General features: G+C 38.1%; 2 protein-coding genes across 3 annotated transcripts in view; one reads left to right on the plus strand and one right to left on the minus strand.

Moving 5' to 3' along the window:
* The window catches only part of LOC130558667 (uncharacterized), a 62,068-nt gene extending 47,451 nt beyond the window's left edge, over window positions 1–14,617 (minus strand). Inside the window, exons 1-2 of one of the 2 annotated variants that reach the window (XM_057341236.1) lie at window positions 13,106–13,213; window positions 12,765–12,877 (exon numbers count right to left, since the gene is read on the minus strand). In XM_057341236.1, the coding sequence (XP_057197219.1) occupies window positions 12,765–12,876 (112 nt within the window). In that variant the 5' untranslated portion in view covers window position 12,877; window positions 13,106–13,213. Of the gene's footprint in view, window positions 1–12,764; window positions 12,878–13,105; window positions 13,214–14,515 lie in introns of those variants that run through there. The other variant, XM_057341235.1, reaches the window with a different exon arrangement.
* LOC130558653 (uncharacterized) overlaps window positions 1–17,513 on the plus strand; it is a 285,427-nt gene that overhangs the window by 202,060 nt on the left and 65,854 nt on the right. The window lies entirely within an intron of this gene.

A 17,513-nucleotide genomic window follows, 5' to 3' on the forward strand; every position in this document is an offset into this window, starting at 1 on the left:
TTTTCAGCTGTTCAGAGCAGATCGCATTGCCGAGTCAACAGGGAAGACGCATGGTGATGGATTATGTTTTTATACAAACGAAGGTTGGTGCAGAGATATAACAACACTGAAGAAGATGTGCTTCAGCGTTCTCTATCAACTGCAAACCTTTTTATTCGCCACGCGAGTTTTCCTCGTTTATTCTCGTGAATGTTTACATTCCTCCACATGCTTGTGCGAGTGCGGCACTGCAACAGCTGGCAGATTACATCACTGACACGGAGCAGCAACACCCGGATTCTCTTATTATTATTATTGGGGACTTTAACAGAGCAAACCGTGAGCTGCCAAAATACAGGCAGCATATCACATGCCCCACCAGAGACAGCAACATTCTGGATCACTGTTACACCACATTACGGGATGCATACCACTCTGTTCCCAGAGCAGCTCTGGGTCTCTCTGATCATTGCCTGGTTCATCTTCTTCCGACCTACAGACAGAAGCTTAAATCTGCCAAGCCTGTAGCAAGAACAGCAAAGAGATGGAGCAGCGAAACAGAGCGGGCCTTACAAGCCTGTTTCGACTGCACGGATTGGAGTGTCTTTGAAGCTGCAGCCACTGATCTGGATGAGTTAACTGACACAGTGACATCCTACATCAGCTTCTGTGAGGACATGAGTATTCCCACCAGGACTCACTTAACATACAACAATGACAAACCATGGTTTACAATGAAAATGAGACAGCTTCGTCAGGCCAAAGAAGATGCTCACAGAAGTGGGGACAAAGTCTTGTATAATCAGGCCAAAAACACACTGACAAAGGAGATAAGAGCAGCTAAGAGAAGCTACTCTGAAAAGCTGAAGAACCAGTTTTCAGCCAACGACCCTGCATCAGTGTGGAAAGGCATGAAAGACATTACCAACTACAAGCCATCATTCCCTCAGTGTGTGGGTAATCAACGACTGGCTGACGACCTGAATGACTTCTATTGTCGTTTTGAAATGCAGAGTCTCACCCTCCACACCCATCCTGACCCTATCTCTGCTATACCATTAACACCTCCTCTTGACACTCAACCTCCACTTAAGATCTGTGAAGAGGATGTGTGCCAGTTTTTCCGCAAACAAAAGATCAGAAAAGCAACAGGCCCAGACAATGTCTCACCCTCCTGTCTGAAAGTCTGTGCGGAGCAGCTGTCGCCCATCTTCACTAATATTTTTAACAGATCTTTGGAGCAGTGTGAAGTCCCTTCATGCTTCAAAAGCTCCACCATCATCCCTGTACAGAAGAAACCCAAAATATCTGGAATTAATGACTACAGGCCTGTTGCTTTAACATCAGTGGTCATGAAGTCATTTGAGAGACTTGTACTGGCCCACCTGAAGGACATCACCAGACCACTTCTTGATCCCCTCCAGTTTGCTTACCGAGCAAACAGGTCTGTGGACGATGCAGTAAACATGGGACTACAACAGCTACTACAACAGGACTACTAGACAGAGCAGGGATTTACGTCAGGATCCTGTTTGTAGACTTCAGCTCGGCCTTGAACACCATAATCCCAGACCTCCTCCTGCCCAAGCTTACCCAGCTCTCTGTGCCAACCTCTACCTGTCAGTGGATTATTAACTTCCTGTCTAACAGGCAGCAGCTAGTGAGGTTGGGAAAATTTAAATCCAGCACATGTACCATCAGCACCGGAGCTCCTCAAGGATGTGTTCTTTCTCCACTGCTATTTTCACTCTACACAAACGAATGCACCTCTACAGACCCTTCTGTCAAACTCCTGAAGTTTGCAGATGACACCACAGTCATTGGCCTTATTCAAGACGGTGATGAATCTGCATACAGAAAGGAGGTTGCTCAGCTGGCTGCCTGGTGTAGTCAAAACAACCTAAAGCTGAATGCATTCAAGACAGTGGAGATGATAGTGGATTTCAGAAGGAACCCTCCATCACTTCCTCCCCTCACCATCCTGGACAGCACTGTTGATACTGTGGAGTCATTCAGGTTCCTGGGCTCCACCATCTCTCAGGACCTGAAGTGGGAGTCCCACATAGACTCCATTGTAAAGAAAGGCCCAGCAGAGGTTATACTTCCTCCGTCAATTGAGGAAGTTCAACCTACCACAGGAGCTACTGACCCAGTTCTACTCAGTGGTAATCGAATCTGTTCTGTGCACTTCAATTACTGTTTGGTATGGCTCGGCCACCAAATCAGACCTACGAAGACTACAACGGACAGTTCGTAGTGCTGAGAAAATTATTGGTGCTCCTCTGCCCACACTTCAGGACCTGTACGATTCCAGAGTGAAAAACAGGGCAAGAAAAATCATCATTGACTCCACACACCCAGCACACAAACTCTTTGATCTGCTGCCCTCTGGCCGGCGCTTTAGAGCACCAAACACCAGGACTTCCAGACACAGAAGCAGCTTCTTCCCCCAGGCAATCTCCCTCCTAAACAGATAACTGCTCCTTAAGAGCAATATTCCACTTCCACTACTCCTATAGTGTGCACTANCTCAAATAATATTGTTCGTCCTCAGGCTCATTAAAATCCGTCACAGCAAACAACGCATACCAGGGCTCTAGACTAACTTTTTGCACTGGTTGCACTGGTGAGCCTAACTTTTTTTCTTAGGTGCACCAGCACAAAAGTTAGGTGCACCCAAATTTTCGACCGCATCGCATTTAACACAGCAGTTTTACAAGTTCACTTTTTTTTTAAATCGCTGTCCATATAGGCAATATTGACTTGTAAACAGTGTTGGGTGTAACTAGTTACTAAGTAATTAGTTACTGTAATTTAATTACTTTTCCCTTGAAAAAGTTAAGTAAGGGATTACTCTTATTGTTCCTGTAATTTAATTACGGTTACTTCTGATGTAATTAAACTAAATACTTTGTGTAATATGTGTGTGTGCAGAAGAGGAATTTACATAAAAATTCAAAGTCTAACTTTAATATCCGTGCTTTAATGTATAATTCTCACATTTGTAATTAATAATAATACTTTATGTAGTTTTATATTATTTATTTGAATTAATTAAAAGAGCCGTTTCATGTCAATCCTTGAATCACTTAACTCATCAAGGTTGATGTAGGATATAGAAAGTAATTAGTAATAAGTAATTAAATACTTTTTGAAGAGAGTAACTTGTACAGTAATCTAATTACATTATCAAATGTGCAATTAGTAACTAGTAATTAATTACTTTTTCAGAGTAATTTACCCAACACTACTTGTAAATGATTAACTAACAATCTGGTCAACATAAAGTTCTTTATATGAAGCACAATTCTACAAGAAAGCAGGGCTCTAGACTAACACTTGAGAGGTGGCACTGGTGCTACCAAGTTATTCAGTTGGTGGCACCAGCCCTTAATTTGATAGCACCAGAGTAGTGGGGTGAGATAAGAAAAAATAATCACTAAAACTTCATTAAAATGTATTTAATACATTAATAAATCAATTAGAAATTAATACAAATCATTGTTAATGATTGAATTATTTTATTGTGTATGTAAACTCTCTGTCAACACTACCATATTTAAAGCACATCTTTCTTAAAGATACTTTCTTCCTTTATATGTTGTGAACAACTCATATAAGAAAACACAATTCCTTTAATATCAGTGTTTTGGGGCCCGTCCTTTGTTGTTTGATGAACATTATAAACAGAGATCTTTATTATGCTGCTGCCCCTTTAAGAGCTCGCGCAATATACTGGAACACGTGTTTTGTTTCCCAACTGTTTGGTCACGAAACTGGATACCTTTACAAGGTTTCTTGTTAATATGGGAATTTTTACGTTATTTTGTTTATATGTCCGTTTCAGATTAAGAAGGCGTGACAATTGTGCTCTGACTCTCTGGGCGCACCTATCTCAAACAACCCGCGAGACCTGAAGGCTTTTAGTGATTATTCTTCATGAAAGCTGCATTGATACACGTTTGGCTTCTATCAATAGCGACTTACAAATAAATAGTATTTAGCGTGATGTATAACGTTTTGTATGCTTTGCAGTATTGTTAGAGAGCTTTATACAATAGTTTAGGGCATAAAGTTTAAACACATGTCTCCTGCAATAGCTTCACATGCATACAACACTCGCAACACATTTCGTTATGCGGGGTGGATAGTGCCATGGATTACCTACCGAAGGAGACAGTCGTGTACTTTGACGTGAGCGGAGGGGTACGTCGCCACAACTGACGCTTGACTCTAACGTCGCGGATAAGTACATAGTCACAAGAGACGCGTGACTCTAACGTCGTGTATAAGTACTAGTCACAAGAGACACGTGACTCTAACGTCGCGACGCATGTACGCTGCCACAATTAATATACATGTTTCCCGCATGAATTTTCTAGCTTTACTTTCCTTATTTTTTTATCTTTCTTAACAATAGTAGTTAACTTTTTTATCTTACTTACCTGTGTGCTGATGCCATTTAATATTTTCTTGATTATTTACGCAATGATTTGTTATTAATGTAATGTCTGTACTATTTACAAGCGTGAAAGAAAAATGGTCAGAGTCAAAGCATTTTGAAATGCTTTAACTAGGGCTGTCAGTAACAATTACTGTTACTCGAGCATCAAAGGATGATTTTGTTTATTTACTTATTCATTTATGTGCAAAAAAGATAGATTTAAGTGACCAATATACTTTAATATTACTTAAATATATAACAATGAGGCAATAATAATTGCTTTAAATAAAGTATTAAAACTGAGTGATCATATGGTTTTAGTGAACAACATTAAAATTAATTAAGACTGATAAACAATTTTTTTTGTCTATTATGTATTCTAACAAATGCTTGCAGAGGGCACCAGCGGCCTATCAAACTTACACTCTCAAAAGCTAATCGGGATGAGGATGGATGCGATTTTAAACTGTTGCGTTGTATTCTTGTCAAAAGTTGTGTGCGTGCCTTTTAAAGTCAGTTTATTTTCCATGGTGTTTATAATGTTTATGCCTTGTCATTATTCCCGTTTGATAATGGTTTGTTTGTTTGAAATGGATATATATATATATATATATACTGTATATATGCGCATATGAAAGTAAGTTTGCAGATCTTGCTTCACGTGTATCTGCCCATTTTATGATTATTTCAACATTTTCGTCCAATTTTTTATATTTGATCACTTTCATAATTCTCAACTCAACTTTATTTATATAGCGCTTTTTACAATTTTCATTGTTACAAAGCAGCTGTACATAAGACATTGACTATAAGTAAAACAATTAAAGTTGTACCTGCAAAAACAAGAAAAAGTTGAAAACACCGAAGACAGACATACCCACATACAAAACACTCCACACACACAATATGCACACGTACTAACACACATAGACATAGACACACACACACACACACAGACACGCACGCACACACACACGCTCAGTGAGAGCACACATTTAAGATAAAGGAGAGAGAAGCACAGGTCAAATATAACAGACTATAAATTCCTATATGCAATATTAATTAAGTAAAACTTAAAAATTCTAAAGCAGCCCCCCCGGCCAGGCAAATAGTTCAAAAAACAGTATGCAAACGGTGGCGAGGAACCCAAAACTCTAATCGAGAAAAAAAACCTAAGGAGAGCCCAGGCCCAACCAGGGGATTCCAGTTCCCCTCTGGCAAAAGCTGCTGCCTCTGCACAAGCTCCAGAGAGCTTGCACAACAAGGCTAAATAAAATAAATAAACTTACTAATAAGGTAAATTATAGTTTAAGATTATCATTAATAATCTAATAGCCTAAATTTTGTGGTGAAGACGTGTCAGGTGACCACGTCCTTCTTTGTCCAGCTCTATCATCTCAGCTCTTGTCAGGTCGCCGCTTCCCATTCTCCGCTCTACCATCAGGTCAGGCCATGAACTGCATCCTGCTCGCTGTGGTAACCTTGGAACAATGAGACAAGACTGGCTGAGAGTAGAGTACTGTTCTGCACTCTTTGATGCAACAAGTACATCAGTTGTGTTTTTGGTTCCGGTTGATCTAACTATGACAATGTGACAGTGCTAGAGTAAGTCTTCGCTATTCTTTATGCACAAAAGTACATCAGTTGTTTTTTGTTCTGTTGATCTAACTGGTCCAACTTTTACATGGCGTACGCCCCCAGGGACTTAACATCATTCTGCGTACCCCCTTTCTTACAGTACAATTGTGGTCTCAAACATTTTTATTGCATTTTAAAATACATGTATATTTCTTATCAAACTAAATTTATATGACTCAGTAATAAATCAGAATCAGAAGTGTGCTTGCACACACAAGGAATTTCTTAGGGTTGAAACTTCTAGTACAGACATTAACATAATGACAATACAATATAATACGATATACAGCTAAAAGATTCTAAATTGTGCAGATATAAAATAAAGACTATTTTACAGAAAATGGGGGATAATAAGATATAAGAGACATTGTACAGGGTAGTATATAGTAGAATATACATATTAAAAGATTGTATGTACACTTGTGCAAATGGATAATTTAGTAAGTAGAGGTAGTGTTATATACATGTATACATAAGATGTAGATATAATAAGGCACTACCTAAACTTTGGAATAGTCTTCCCTGCACTGTCCGGGAGGCAGACACACTCTGTCAGTTTAAATCTAGACTAAAGACGCATCTTTTTAATCTTGCATACACTACTCTTCCATAATATAAATCTTCAGAGGGTTTAGGCTGCATTAGTTAGATCAACCGGAACCAAAAACACAACTGATGTACTTGTTGCATCAAAGAGTACAGAACAGTACTCTACTCTCAGCCAGTCTTGTCTCATTGTTCCAAGGTTACCACAGCGAGCAGGATGCAGTTCATGGCCTGACCTGATGGTAGAGCGGAGAATGGGAAGCGGCGACCTGACAAGAGCTGAGATGATAGAGCTGGATAAAGAAGGACGCGGTCACCTGACACGTCTTCATGGCCTGACCTGATGGTAGAGCGGAGAATGGGAAGCGGCGACCTGACAAGAGCTGAGATGATAGAGCTGGACAAAGAAGGACGTGGTCACCTGACACGTCTTCACCACAAAATTTAGGCTATTAGATTATTAATGATAATCTTAAACTATAATTTACCTTATTAGTAAGTTTATTTATTTTATTTAGCCTTGTTGTGCAAGCTCTCTGGAGCTTGTGCAGAGGCAGCAGCTTTTGCCAGAGGGGAACTGGAATCCCCTGGTTGGGCCTGGGCTCTCCTTAGGTTTTTTTTCTCGATTAGAGTTTTGGGTTCCTCGCCACCGTTTGCATACTGTTTTTTGAACTATTTGCCTGGCCGGGGGGGCTGCTTTAGAATTTTTAAGTTTTACTTAATTAATATTGCATATAGGAATTTATAGTCTGTTATATTTGACCTGTGCTTCTCTCTCCTTTATCTTAAATGTGTGCTCTCACTGAGCGTGTGTGTGTGCGTGCGTGTCTGTGTGTGTGTGTGTGTGTCTATGTCTATGTGTGTTAGTACGTGTGCATATTGTGTGTGTGGAGTGTTTTGTATGTGGGTATGTCTGTCTTCGGTGTTTTCAACTTTTTCTTGTTTTTGCAGGTACAACTTTAATTGTTTTACTTATAGTCAATGTCTTATGTACAGCTGCTTTGTAACAATGAAAATTGTAAAAAGCGCTATATAAATAAAGTTGAGTTGAGAATTATGAAAGTGATCAAATATAAAAAATTGGACGAAAATGTTGAAATAATCATAAAATGGGCAGATACACGTGAAGCAAGATCTGCAAACTTACTTTCATATGCGCATATATACAGTATATATATATATATATATATCCATTTCAAACAAACAAACCATTATCAAACGGGAATAATGACAAGGCATAAACATTATAAACACCATGGAAAATAAACTGACTTTAAAAGGCACGCACACAACTTTTGACAAGAATACAACGCAACAGTTTAAAATCGCATCCATCCTCATCCCGATTAGCTTTTGAGAGTGTAAGTTTGATAGGCCGCTGGTGCCCTCTGCAAGCATTTGTTAGAATACATAATAGACAAAAAAAATTGTTTATCAGTCTTAATTAATTTTAATGTTGTTCACTAAAACCATATGATCACTCAGTTTTAATACTTTATTTAAAGCAATTATTATTGCCTCATTGTTATATATTTAAGTAATATTAAAGTATATTGGTCACTTAAATCTATCTTTTTTGCACATAAATGAATAAGTAAATAAACAAAATCATCCTTTGATGCTCGAGTAACAGTAATTGTTACTGACAGCCCTAGTTAAAGCATTTCAAAATGCTTTGACTCTGACCATTTTTCTTTCACGCTTGTAAATAGTACAGACATTACATTAATAACAAATCATTGCGTAAATAATCAAGAAAATATTAAATGGCATCAGCACACAGGTAAGTAAGATAAAAAAGTTAACTACTATTGTTAAGAAAGATAAAAAAATAAGGAAAGTAAAGCTAGAAAATTCATGCGGGAAACATGTATATTAATTGTGGCAGCGTACATGCGTCGCGACGTTAGAGTCACGTGTCTCTTGTGACTAGTACTTATACACGACGTTAGAGTCACGCGTCTCTTGTGACTATGTACTTATCCGCGACGTTAGAGTCAAGCGTCAGTTGTGGCGACGTACCCCTCCGCTCACGTCAAAGTACACGACTGTCTCCTTCGGTAGGTAATCCATGGCACTATCCACCCCGCATAACGAAATGTGTTGCGAGTGTTGTATGCATGTGAAGCTATTGCAGGAGACATGTGTTTAAACTTTATGCCCTAAACTATTGTATAAAGCTCTCTAACAATACTGCAAAGCATACAAAACGTTATACATCACGCTAAATACTATTTATTTGTAAGTCGCTATTGATAGAAGCCAAACGTGTATCAATGCAGCTTTCATGAAGAATAATCACTAAAAGCCTTCAGGTCTCGCGGGTTGTTTGAGATAGGTGCGCCCAGAGAGTCAGAGCACAATTGTCACGCCTTCTTAATCTGAAACGGACATATAAACAAAATAACGTAAAAATTCCCATATTAACAAGAAACCTTGTAAAGGTATCCAGTTTCGTGACCAAACAGTTGGGAAACAAAACACGTGTGTTCCAGTATATTGCGCAACCTCTTAAAGGGGCAGCAGCATAATAAAGATCTCTGTTTATAATGTTCATCAAACAACAAAGGACGGGCCCCAAAACACTGATATTAAAGGAATTGTGTTTTCTTATATGAGTTGTTCACAACATATAAAGGAAGAAAGTATCTTTAAGAAAGATGTGCTTTAAATATGGTAGTGTTGACAGAGAGTTTACATACACAATAAAATAATTCAATCATTAACAATGATTTGTATTAATTTCTAATTGATTTATTAATGTATTAAATACATTTTAATGAAGTTTTAGTGATTATTTTTTCTTATCTCACCCCACTACTCTGGTGCTATCAAATTAAGGGCTGGTGCCACCAACTGAATAACTTGGTAGCACCAGTGCCACCTCTCAAGTGTTAGTCTAGAGCCCTGCTTTCTTGTAGAATTGTGCTTCATATAAAGAACTTTATGTTGACCAGATTGTTAGTTAATCATTTACAAGTAGTGTTGGGTAAATTACTCTGAAAAAGTAATTAATTACTAGTTACTAATTGCACATTTGATAATGTAATTAGATTACTGTACAAGTTACTCTCTTCAAAAAGTATTTAATTACTTATTACTAATTACTTTCTATATCCTACATCAACCTTGATGAGTTAAGTGATTCAAGGATTGACATGAAACGGCTCTTTTAATTAATTCAAATAAATAATATAAAACTACATAAAGTATTATTATTAATTACAAATGTGAGAATTATACATTAAAGCACGGATATTAAAGTTAGACTTTGAATTTTTATGTAAATTCCTCTTCTGCACACACACATATTACACAAAGTATTTAGTTTAATTACATCAGAAGTAACCGTAATTAAATTACAGGAACAATAAGAGTAATCCCTTACTTAACTTTTTCAAGGGAAAAGTAATTAAATTACAGTAACTAATTACTTAGTAACTAGTTACACCCAACACTGTTTACAAGTCAATATTGCCTATATGGACAGCGATTTAAAAAAAAAGTGAACTTGTAAAACTGCTGTGTTAAATGCGATGCGGTCGAAAATTTGGGTGCACCTAACTTTTGTGCTGGTGCACCTAAGAAAAAAAGTTAGGCTCACCAGTGCAACCAGTGCAAAAAGTTAGTCTAGAGCCCTGGTATGCGTTGTTTGCTGTGACGGATTTTAATGAGCCTGAGGACGAACAATATTATTTGAGACGTTTAAAACTAAACTAACCATGGAGATTATAAGACACCGCTGGATAATTTCAAATCCGTTCACAGCAAGAATGAACGACAAGCGAATTGTCTTGTTAAGTTATCTTTACATTGTGTTGTGAACATGCGCAAATTTAAAATCACTAACATCACGTAACAAGCAGTGGCGGCACTAGGGGTGGGCTAAGGGGGCTGAAGCCCCGAATGTTTTCAGTAAAGCCCCGAATGTTTTATTACCATGCCGTGTACGAATCCCTTAGGGGCCGTTTACATTTTGAGTCTTGCGTGTCTACCCATGGGCTAAGAAATGTAGTTACGGTCGCACTCCCACTGGAGTTTCCCATTATGGGCATTTCGGTAAAAGTCTTCTTTATAAAAGAAAAAAAATCCTACGCAATATATACATCTGTACCCATCTGTACCATCTGTGACTGGGTCATTCTTGAAAAAAAAGATGCGTGACAATTAGTACTGTCAATATGAGTGCAAGATCGAATCCACCTATTGCCGAATTACATTCACGTCACAAATCAGATCATACAGGCATTTATTTTCAACAAAATGAAGAAAATATTTGAAAATGGCTAACAGGCGTTTATAGTAAAGCGTATGGTGAGCTTAAGGGTAGTACAGAGGCCTTATTAGTTGTAATTTTAATATTAGTAAAAAAGGTTAGTCTGGAGCCCTGGTTCCTATCAGGACTGGGGCTTGAATGTTGAAGATGATCTGTCTTTACATAAAGAGCCCTTCTTCAGGGCATGATGCTTTTTAGGCGCCCCTTGCCATGCAGATTCAGACCACCAAATAGCCCTTGCTGTGGCAAGATGGTTTAGGCTACACACTTCAACTTGAGAAGTCCATTAGAACTCCATTAGAAATTACACTTGCATTAAAGATCGGTATGCTATGGCATGCATTCTGACTTCTTTATACTGTTAAACATGCTGGCTTCTCATGCTTAACATGGTCAATTTGATTAAAAAAATGAGTTGGATATATCACTAGGGTTGCAAAGGGGCGGAAAATTCCCACAGGAATTTATGGGAATTTAGAGGAATTTATGGGAATTCTTTAGAAATTTTAGAAATTTATTTAAACTGTATCATATAAAAACGTAAATATAAACATTTTGCTTGATCATAATCTGACATGCATGCAAGATAATACAGACTTTTTTTTACATTTTTGACTGATTTAAGTAGAACTTTAATTTTGAAAAACTTAAAATATTTTGTTGTGGTAAACATATAAAAACTGAATGAATATTTAACAATTCATGCAAATGAATAGATATAGGCTAGATGAATAAATACTCATCAATCAGCATGCTTGCTAAAAACAAACTATAACCTAGTATATACAATACTGGTCAAAAGTTTGGATTGGATACATTAAATTTTTAGTTGATCATCATTCAAGCCAGCATTTTATTGTTTAAAATACAAATAGTAATAACAAATACTTATTATTATTCAAATAAAAAATGATCACACACTACAAAAAATATTAAGCAGCACAAAATTGATGAAATCAGCATCATGTGTCACTGAAGACTGGTGTAATGGGTATGGAAAATTCACCTTTGCATCACAGAAATACATTATATTTTAAATTATTAAAACAGAAAACAATTATATTTTACAATATTACTGTTTTGTTCTGTATTTTTTATCAAATAAAAGCAGGCTTGATGAATAAGAGAATTCTTTCAAAATAATTTAGGACAGTAATGTGTCCAAACTTCTGACCAGTAGCCTACTGTACTTCTGTATGATGACAGAAAACTGGCTAGCAGAAGTAGAAGAAAGAGCATCACAGCTTGTTTTAGCTAGCATCATAAATTGTCAATGAAATAGTGCTAGCTTACATTTAACATATCTGATTGACTGGCTGGCTGGCTACTGAATAAACACATTTTGGTATTTGCTAGTTAAACTTTAATACCATAGATAAAATATATTTAACCAAGTAATATCAAAACTTATTTGAATGGATGTAATCGTCAAACTCAAATGTAGAACTGTGGCTTCAATATTCCTGTGGTAGTCAGAGTCTGGAAGTGTCATGATCCCGGTCATGTCGGGGCTTTGTCTGGCATGGGTGTGTGTTTGTTTTTGTCGAGCACATGTGCACGTTGTTTTGACAGCTCGCCATGTGCTCGGTGTCTGCGCCATTCACTCCGACCTCGTGCCAGCAGCTAGCAGCTCATGTTTTTGAAATAATCGTACAGCTGTATCTCTCTTTTATAAATTTGATCCGACTAAATACTCTTCGAAACTACGACGTATGCAATACTACTGTATAGGCACTCAAGATTAATACGAGATGGGCAGAAACTGCCTGTGATACGCGAAAATAATCAAAAAGCCTCAGGAAGATTCAGCTGAAGGGACTCCCCATAGCATCAGCTACTGATACAATGTCAAGTGAACATCGAAAGGAAACTTTAACTTACCGTATCCATTGCCACTGTTATCCACATTCCCTACACACAGACAGCCATGATCAAATTCTTCCCCCTTGCCCACCACTGACACCCACCAATCACGTGCCTTGAATAGAGACATCCTGTACAGACAAAATTAAGAGTAATGGATAAATGTACCTGTTAAGCTCACCAAAATCTACTTTGAGAATTTTTTAGTGCAAAGGATATTGATTTCGGGACGAAAAAGTTGTGCTAAAATAAAACATTATTCTCTCATACAAGAAAATGTATGGTTCCCCATTCGAGCCACCGGCTGGGACGGGAGGCCTTTCTGTGTGGAGTTTGCATGTCCTCCTCGTGTCACTCACTATGGGTTTACTCCGGGTGCTCTGGTTTCCTCCCACAGCCCAAAGACATGCCGGTTAGGTTGATTGAGGATTACAAATGGTCTCTCCCCCAACTTGTGTATGGATCAACTCGTGTATAGAACAGACTTTTGTATACATCGACTAGTTCTCACCATGAATATACAAAGTAGATAGATGCTGGAATTGTGTTTAGAATGAAACAATAAATAAATAAATATATATACATTGTTAAATGCAAAAAGTCTGGCTGTGACTTTATATAGAATAGACTGACATTTTACATTAAATCATATTTTTGTAAACACCAGATGTATCTTTGTAAAATTATATGCAAATACAAATCATGCAACTGACAAAATCTAAAGTCATGTCTGCTGCAAATTAATATTCACTTTTTCTTGTATGGACTAAGTTTAAATATTCATCAGGCTTTAAAAATGTGTTGTGGGTTTACGAACGCGCGCATGCGCAGTAACGTTTGTTTATGTTGTCACTTTGAAACCATCTATAAATAAAATGTATTAATAATATGCAAATATCAATATTATGTTTTAAATGGATGATGAAAATAAATTTAAAATAAAAAAGTGTTACTAATCATTCTTTATTTCATTCTAACCCATTAGCTTTCAGAAATGAGACCTCAGAATTTTCAAGTGAAACAATTTGCTTAGAATAATACAAAATAATCCCCAGTATATAAGAGGTGAAACAATATTGGTATCGGCTATTGGCAAACTGAGTTGGAAAATGTATTGGCATATGTTGGCATATAAATGGCACTGAGAGTAAAACAAGCTTCTTAAGATAAGCATCATAATGATAATTGATAAGCATGTTTTTCCGCTTATACTGTCCCACATTAATGTTTAGCTACAAAAAGGTTCTCTAACAACTGTGCTACTAGATTATTCACTGTGTCCCTTTTTTATTTATTATGAGTGTTGCTTGAGTTGCAAGCATAAACGTATTTTTAGTGAAACAAATTACAAAAGCAATTAGGTTAAGAAAACCTTGAGTGACATTTACAGTTGCAAATACTTATCTTCTCAACCAGGCACACAATCATACAATTCTTCTCTGGGGTGTGTAACCACGTAATTTAAGTAATCTGTGTTATTCCGTGCAAATCCACACAGGACAGAGAAAGACGACAGCGTCAGAAGATTGGAGGATCTCTAAACTAACACTGTCCAGGCCAGACACAACGCGTTAAAAACTGTTTCTAAAATAGACGCAATCGCAGTTGGTTTGTAAACGTTGAGAAATTTCACATGCGGTAAATTACTAAGCATTTACACCCGCCTGCATGATGCATACTTAAAAGACCTACTTGTTGCCCTAGCTGTCCAGACTGTTTCATTTATACTATTGCTTTTTTGCAATTCTGTTTAGTAGAAAATAATCTACCTTTAGCAGTAAGCAGTAAGAGTTCCCAAAACCGTGAAATACACCAGAACAGCTCAACACAGTTCTGATTCACGCACTTATTACGCGACCTGCTGTTGTCATGGTACTGACGCCGATGCTAAACCGGCAACAAGCCACGTTCAACCCTCTATCAAAATAAAGGTCTACGATACTCGTGAAGATAAATACAGTATATCGTGTACACGGGTTCGGGCACTGGTAAGGAGCCAGGGCTCACTTCACAATGCGACACGCTTCAGTTATTTTCCTGTGACGTGACTGCGTGAGCACGTTGTGATACTTCACAGCTGGTTATTACCAACAAGAGGCAAAACCGACATCTCTCTGGCTTTATTTTGTTTAATGATGGTTGAAATACATATGAGAAACAATTTAATTATTTTGTTATATATCCGTGCACAAATTTGGTCTAATATTAAATTCAACTGTCAACCCCCTGGGACTTTTCGGTCATTTTTGACCTAAATATTTAACATTTTGAAATGTTAAAATCGTAGCTTCATCGGAATGAGATGACACTTGGAGACTTTGTCACATTAACTAAGTGAACACAAAAAAATATGGACATGATTACACGTTTTTCGCAATGCGCGAAATTACCCATTATGCCTTGCGTATACTCAACTCAACTCAACTTTATTTATATAGCGCTTTTACAATTTTCATTGTTACAAAGCAGCTGTACATGAGACACATTGACTACAAGCAAAACAATCAAAGTTGTACCTGCAAAAACAAGAAAAGGTTGAAAACACAGAAGACAGACACACCCACACACAAAACACTCCACACACACAACACGCACCAACACACACAGCCACAGAGACACACACACACACGGATGCGCACGCACACACACACACACACAACACACACACACACGTACGTACACAGACAAGTACGCACACACACACACGCTCAGTGAGAGCACACATTTAGGATAAAGGAGAGAGAAGCACAGGTCAAATATAACAGATAATAAATTCCTATATGCAATATTAATTAAGTAAAACTTTAAGATTCTAAAGCAGCCCCCCCGGTCAGGCAGATAGTGCAAAAACAGTATGCAAACGGTGGCGAGGAACCCAAAACTCTAATCGAGAAAAAAAACCTCAGGAGAACCCAGGCCCAACCAGGGGATTCCAGTTCCCCTCTGGCAAAAGCTGCTGCCTCTGCACAAGCTCCAGAGAACTTGCACAACAAGGCTAAATAAAATAAATAAACTTAATAATAAAATAAATTATAGTTTAAGATTATCATTAATAATCTAATAGCATTTGAAGTTTTGTGGTGAAGACATGTCAAGAGACCGCGTCCTTCTTTATCCAGCTCTATCATCTCAGCTCTTGTCAGGTCCCCACTTCCCATTCTCCGCTCTACCATCAGGTCAGGCCATGAACTGCATCCTGCTCGCTGTGGTAACCTTGGAACAATGAGACAAGACTGGCTGAGAGTAGAGTACTGTTCTGTACTCTTTGATGCAACAAGTACATCAGTTGTGTTTTTGGTTCCGGTTGATCTAACTAATGCAGCCTAAACCCTCTGAAGATTTATATTATGGAAGAGTAGTGTATGCAAGATTAAAAAGATGCGTCTTTAGTCTAGATTTAAACTGACAGAGTGTGTCTGCCTCCCGGACAGTGCAGGGAAGACTATTCCAAAGTTTAGGCGCTAGATAGGAAAAGGATCTACCACCTGCACTTGATTTTGAAATTCTAGGTATTACCAACTGACAGGACGCCTGAGAGCGTAATGCACGTGAAGGACTGTAATACAAAAGGAGTTCATTCAAGTACTGAGGAGCTAAACCATGTAAGGCTTTATAGGTAATAAGCAAGATTTTAAAGTTAACGCGATGCTTTATAGGTAACCAGTGCAAGGTTGACAGAACCGGGCTAATATGTTCATACTTTTTTGTACGTGTAAGAACTCGAGCTGCCGCGTTTTGGACCAATTGGAGTTTTTGTAATAAGCCTGCAGGGCAACCACCTAACAGTGCATTACAGTAATCTAGTCTTGATGTCATGAATGCATGAATTAACTTCTCTGCATCTGAGATTGACAGCATATGACGTAGTTTAGATATATTCTTAAAATGGAAAAACGCAATTTTACAGGTGTTGGCGACGTGGCTCTCAAATGACAGATTACTATCGAATAGAACGCCAAGATTCTTTGCTGACGACGAGGGTTTTATGGAACATCCGTCAATAGTTAAACAGTATTCTTGGTTGTTACTTATAGCAGTTTTCGGTCCAATAAGTAACCGAAAACTGCTAACCAATAAGTAACCGTATACGCGCAGGGCTGCATTCAGCACCGACAAAACGTTGCAAAACGTTTTTTAAATGTAAAGGGTGGTGCGATTGAACACCGTTGTGATGACGCAAGAGTTGAACTATGGCAGCTGAGAAGGCAATTCTTTTGAGTTATTTTTGAAGAATTTTCGGAGCCTGATGAAATCAGTATAGATGCGTGTTTAATACTGTAAAATAGATGTATTCCAATATCTTCAATTGTTGCGTATACCGAGCTGCAGCAGACATTTGTAAACAACTTTACTTCCCATTGTGCAAGCTGTCTCTTTAATACTGCGTGGGTTATACACGTTGCTGCTGACTGGGCTGAAATTCTTGACACACCCACCAAATAAGAGAAAACGTATCTCAAACCCGTTGCAAACCGTTTCCAGGAAACATGACTTCGTTCAACCCTGAAACCGTAGCAAAACGTTGCACACCGTTTTGAGATTGAACAATGGTCCTGTCCCAAATGGCGCACTTCATGTGGACTTGCGGTCTTGTGGACTTAAATTGCGCGTGCTCGCCAAGTCTACGAGTCCGTAGGGTGTCCCATTTGTCTTTTTAGCGCTCAGACGTCTGCTCGCGAGCGCCTCCATTGTGCCCTCGATGCAGTCCTCGGCGAAGCCCGCATTGATGCAGGCTGTTGTATCTCCAATACATTTGAATAACTCCAA

This window comes from Triplophysa rosa, linkage group LG8 (genome assembly GCF_024868665.1).
Source record: "Triplophysa rosa linkage group LG8, Trosa_1v2, whole genome shotgun sequence".
Classification (NCBI taxonomy): domain Eukaryota; kingdom Metazoa; phylum Chordata; class Actinopteri; order Cypriniformes; family Nemacheilidae; genus Triplophysa; species Triplophysa rosa.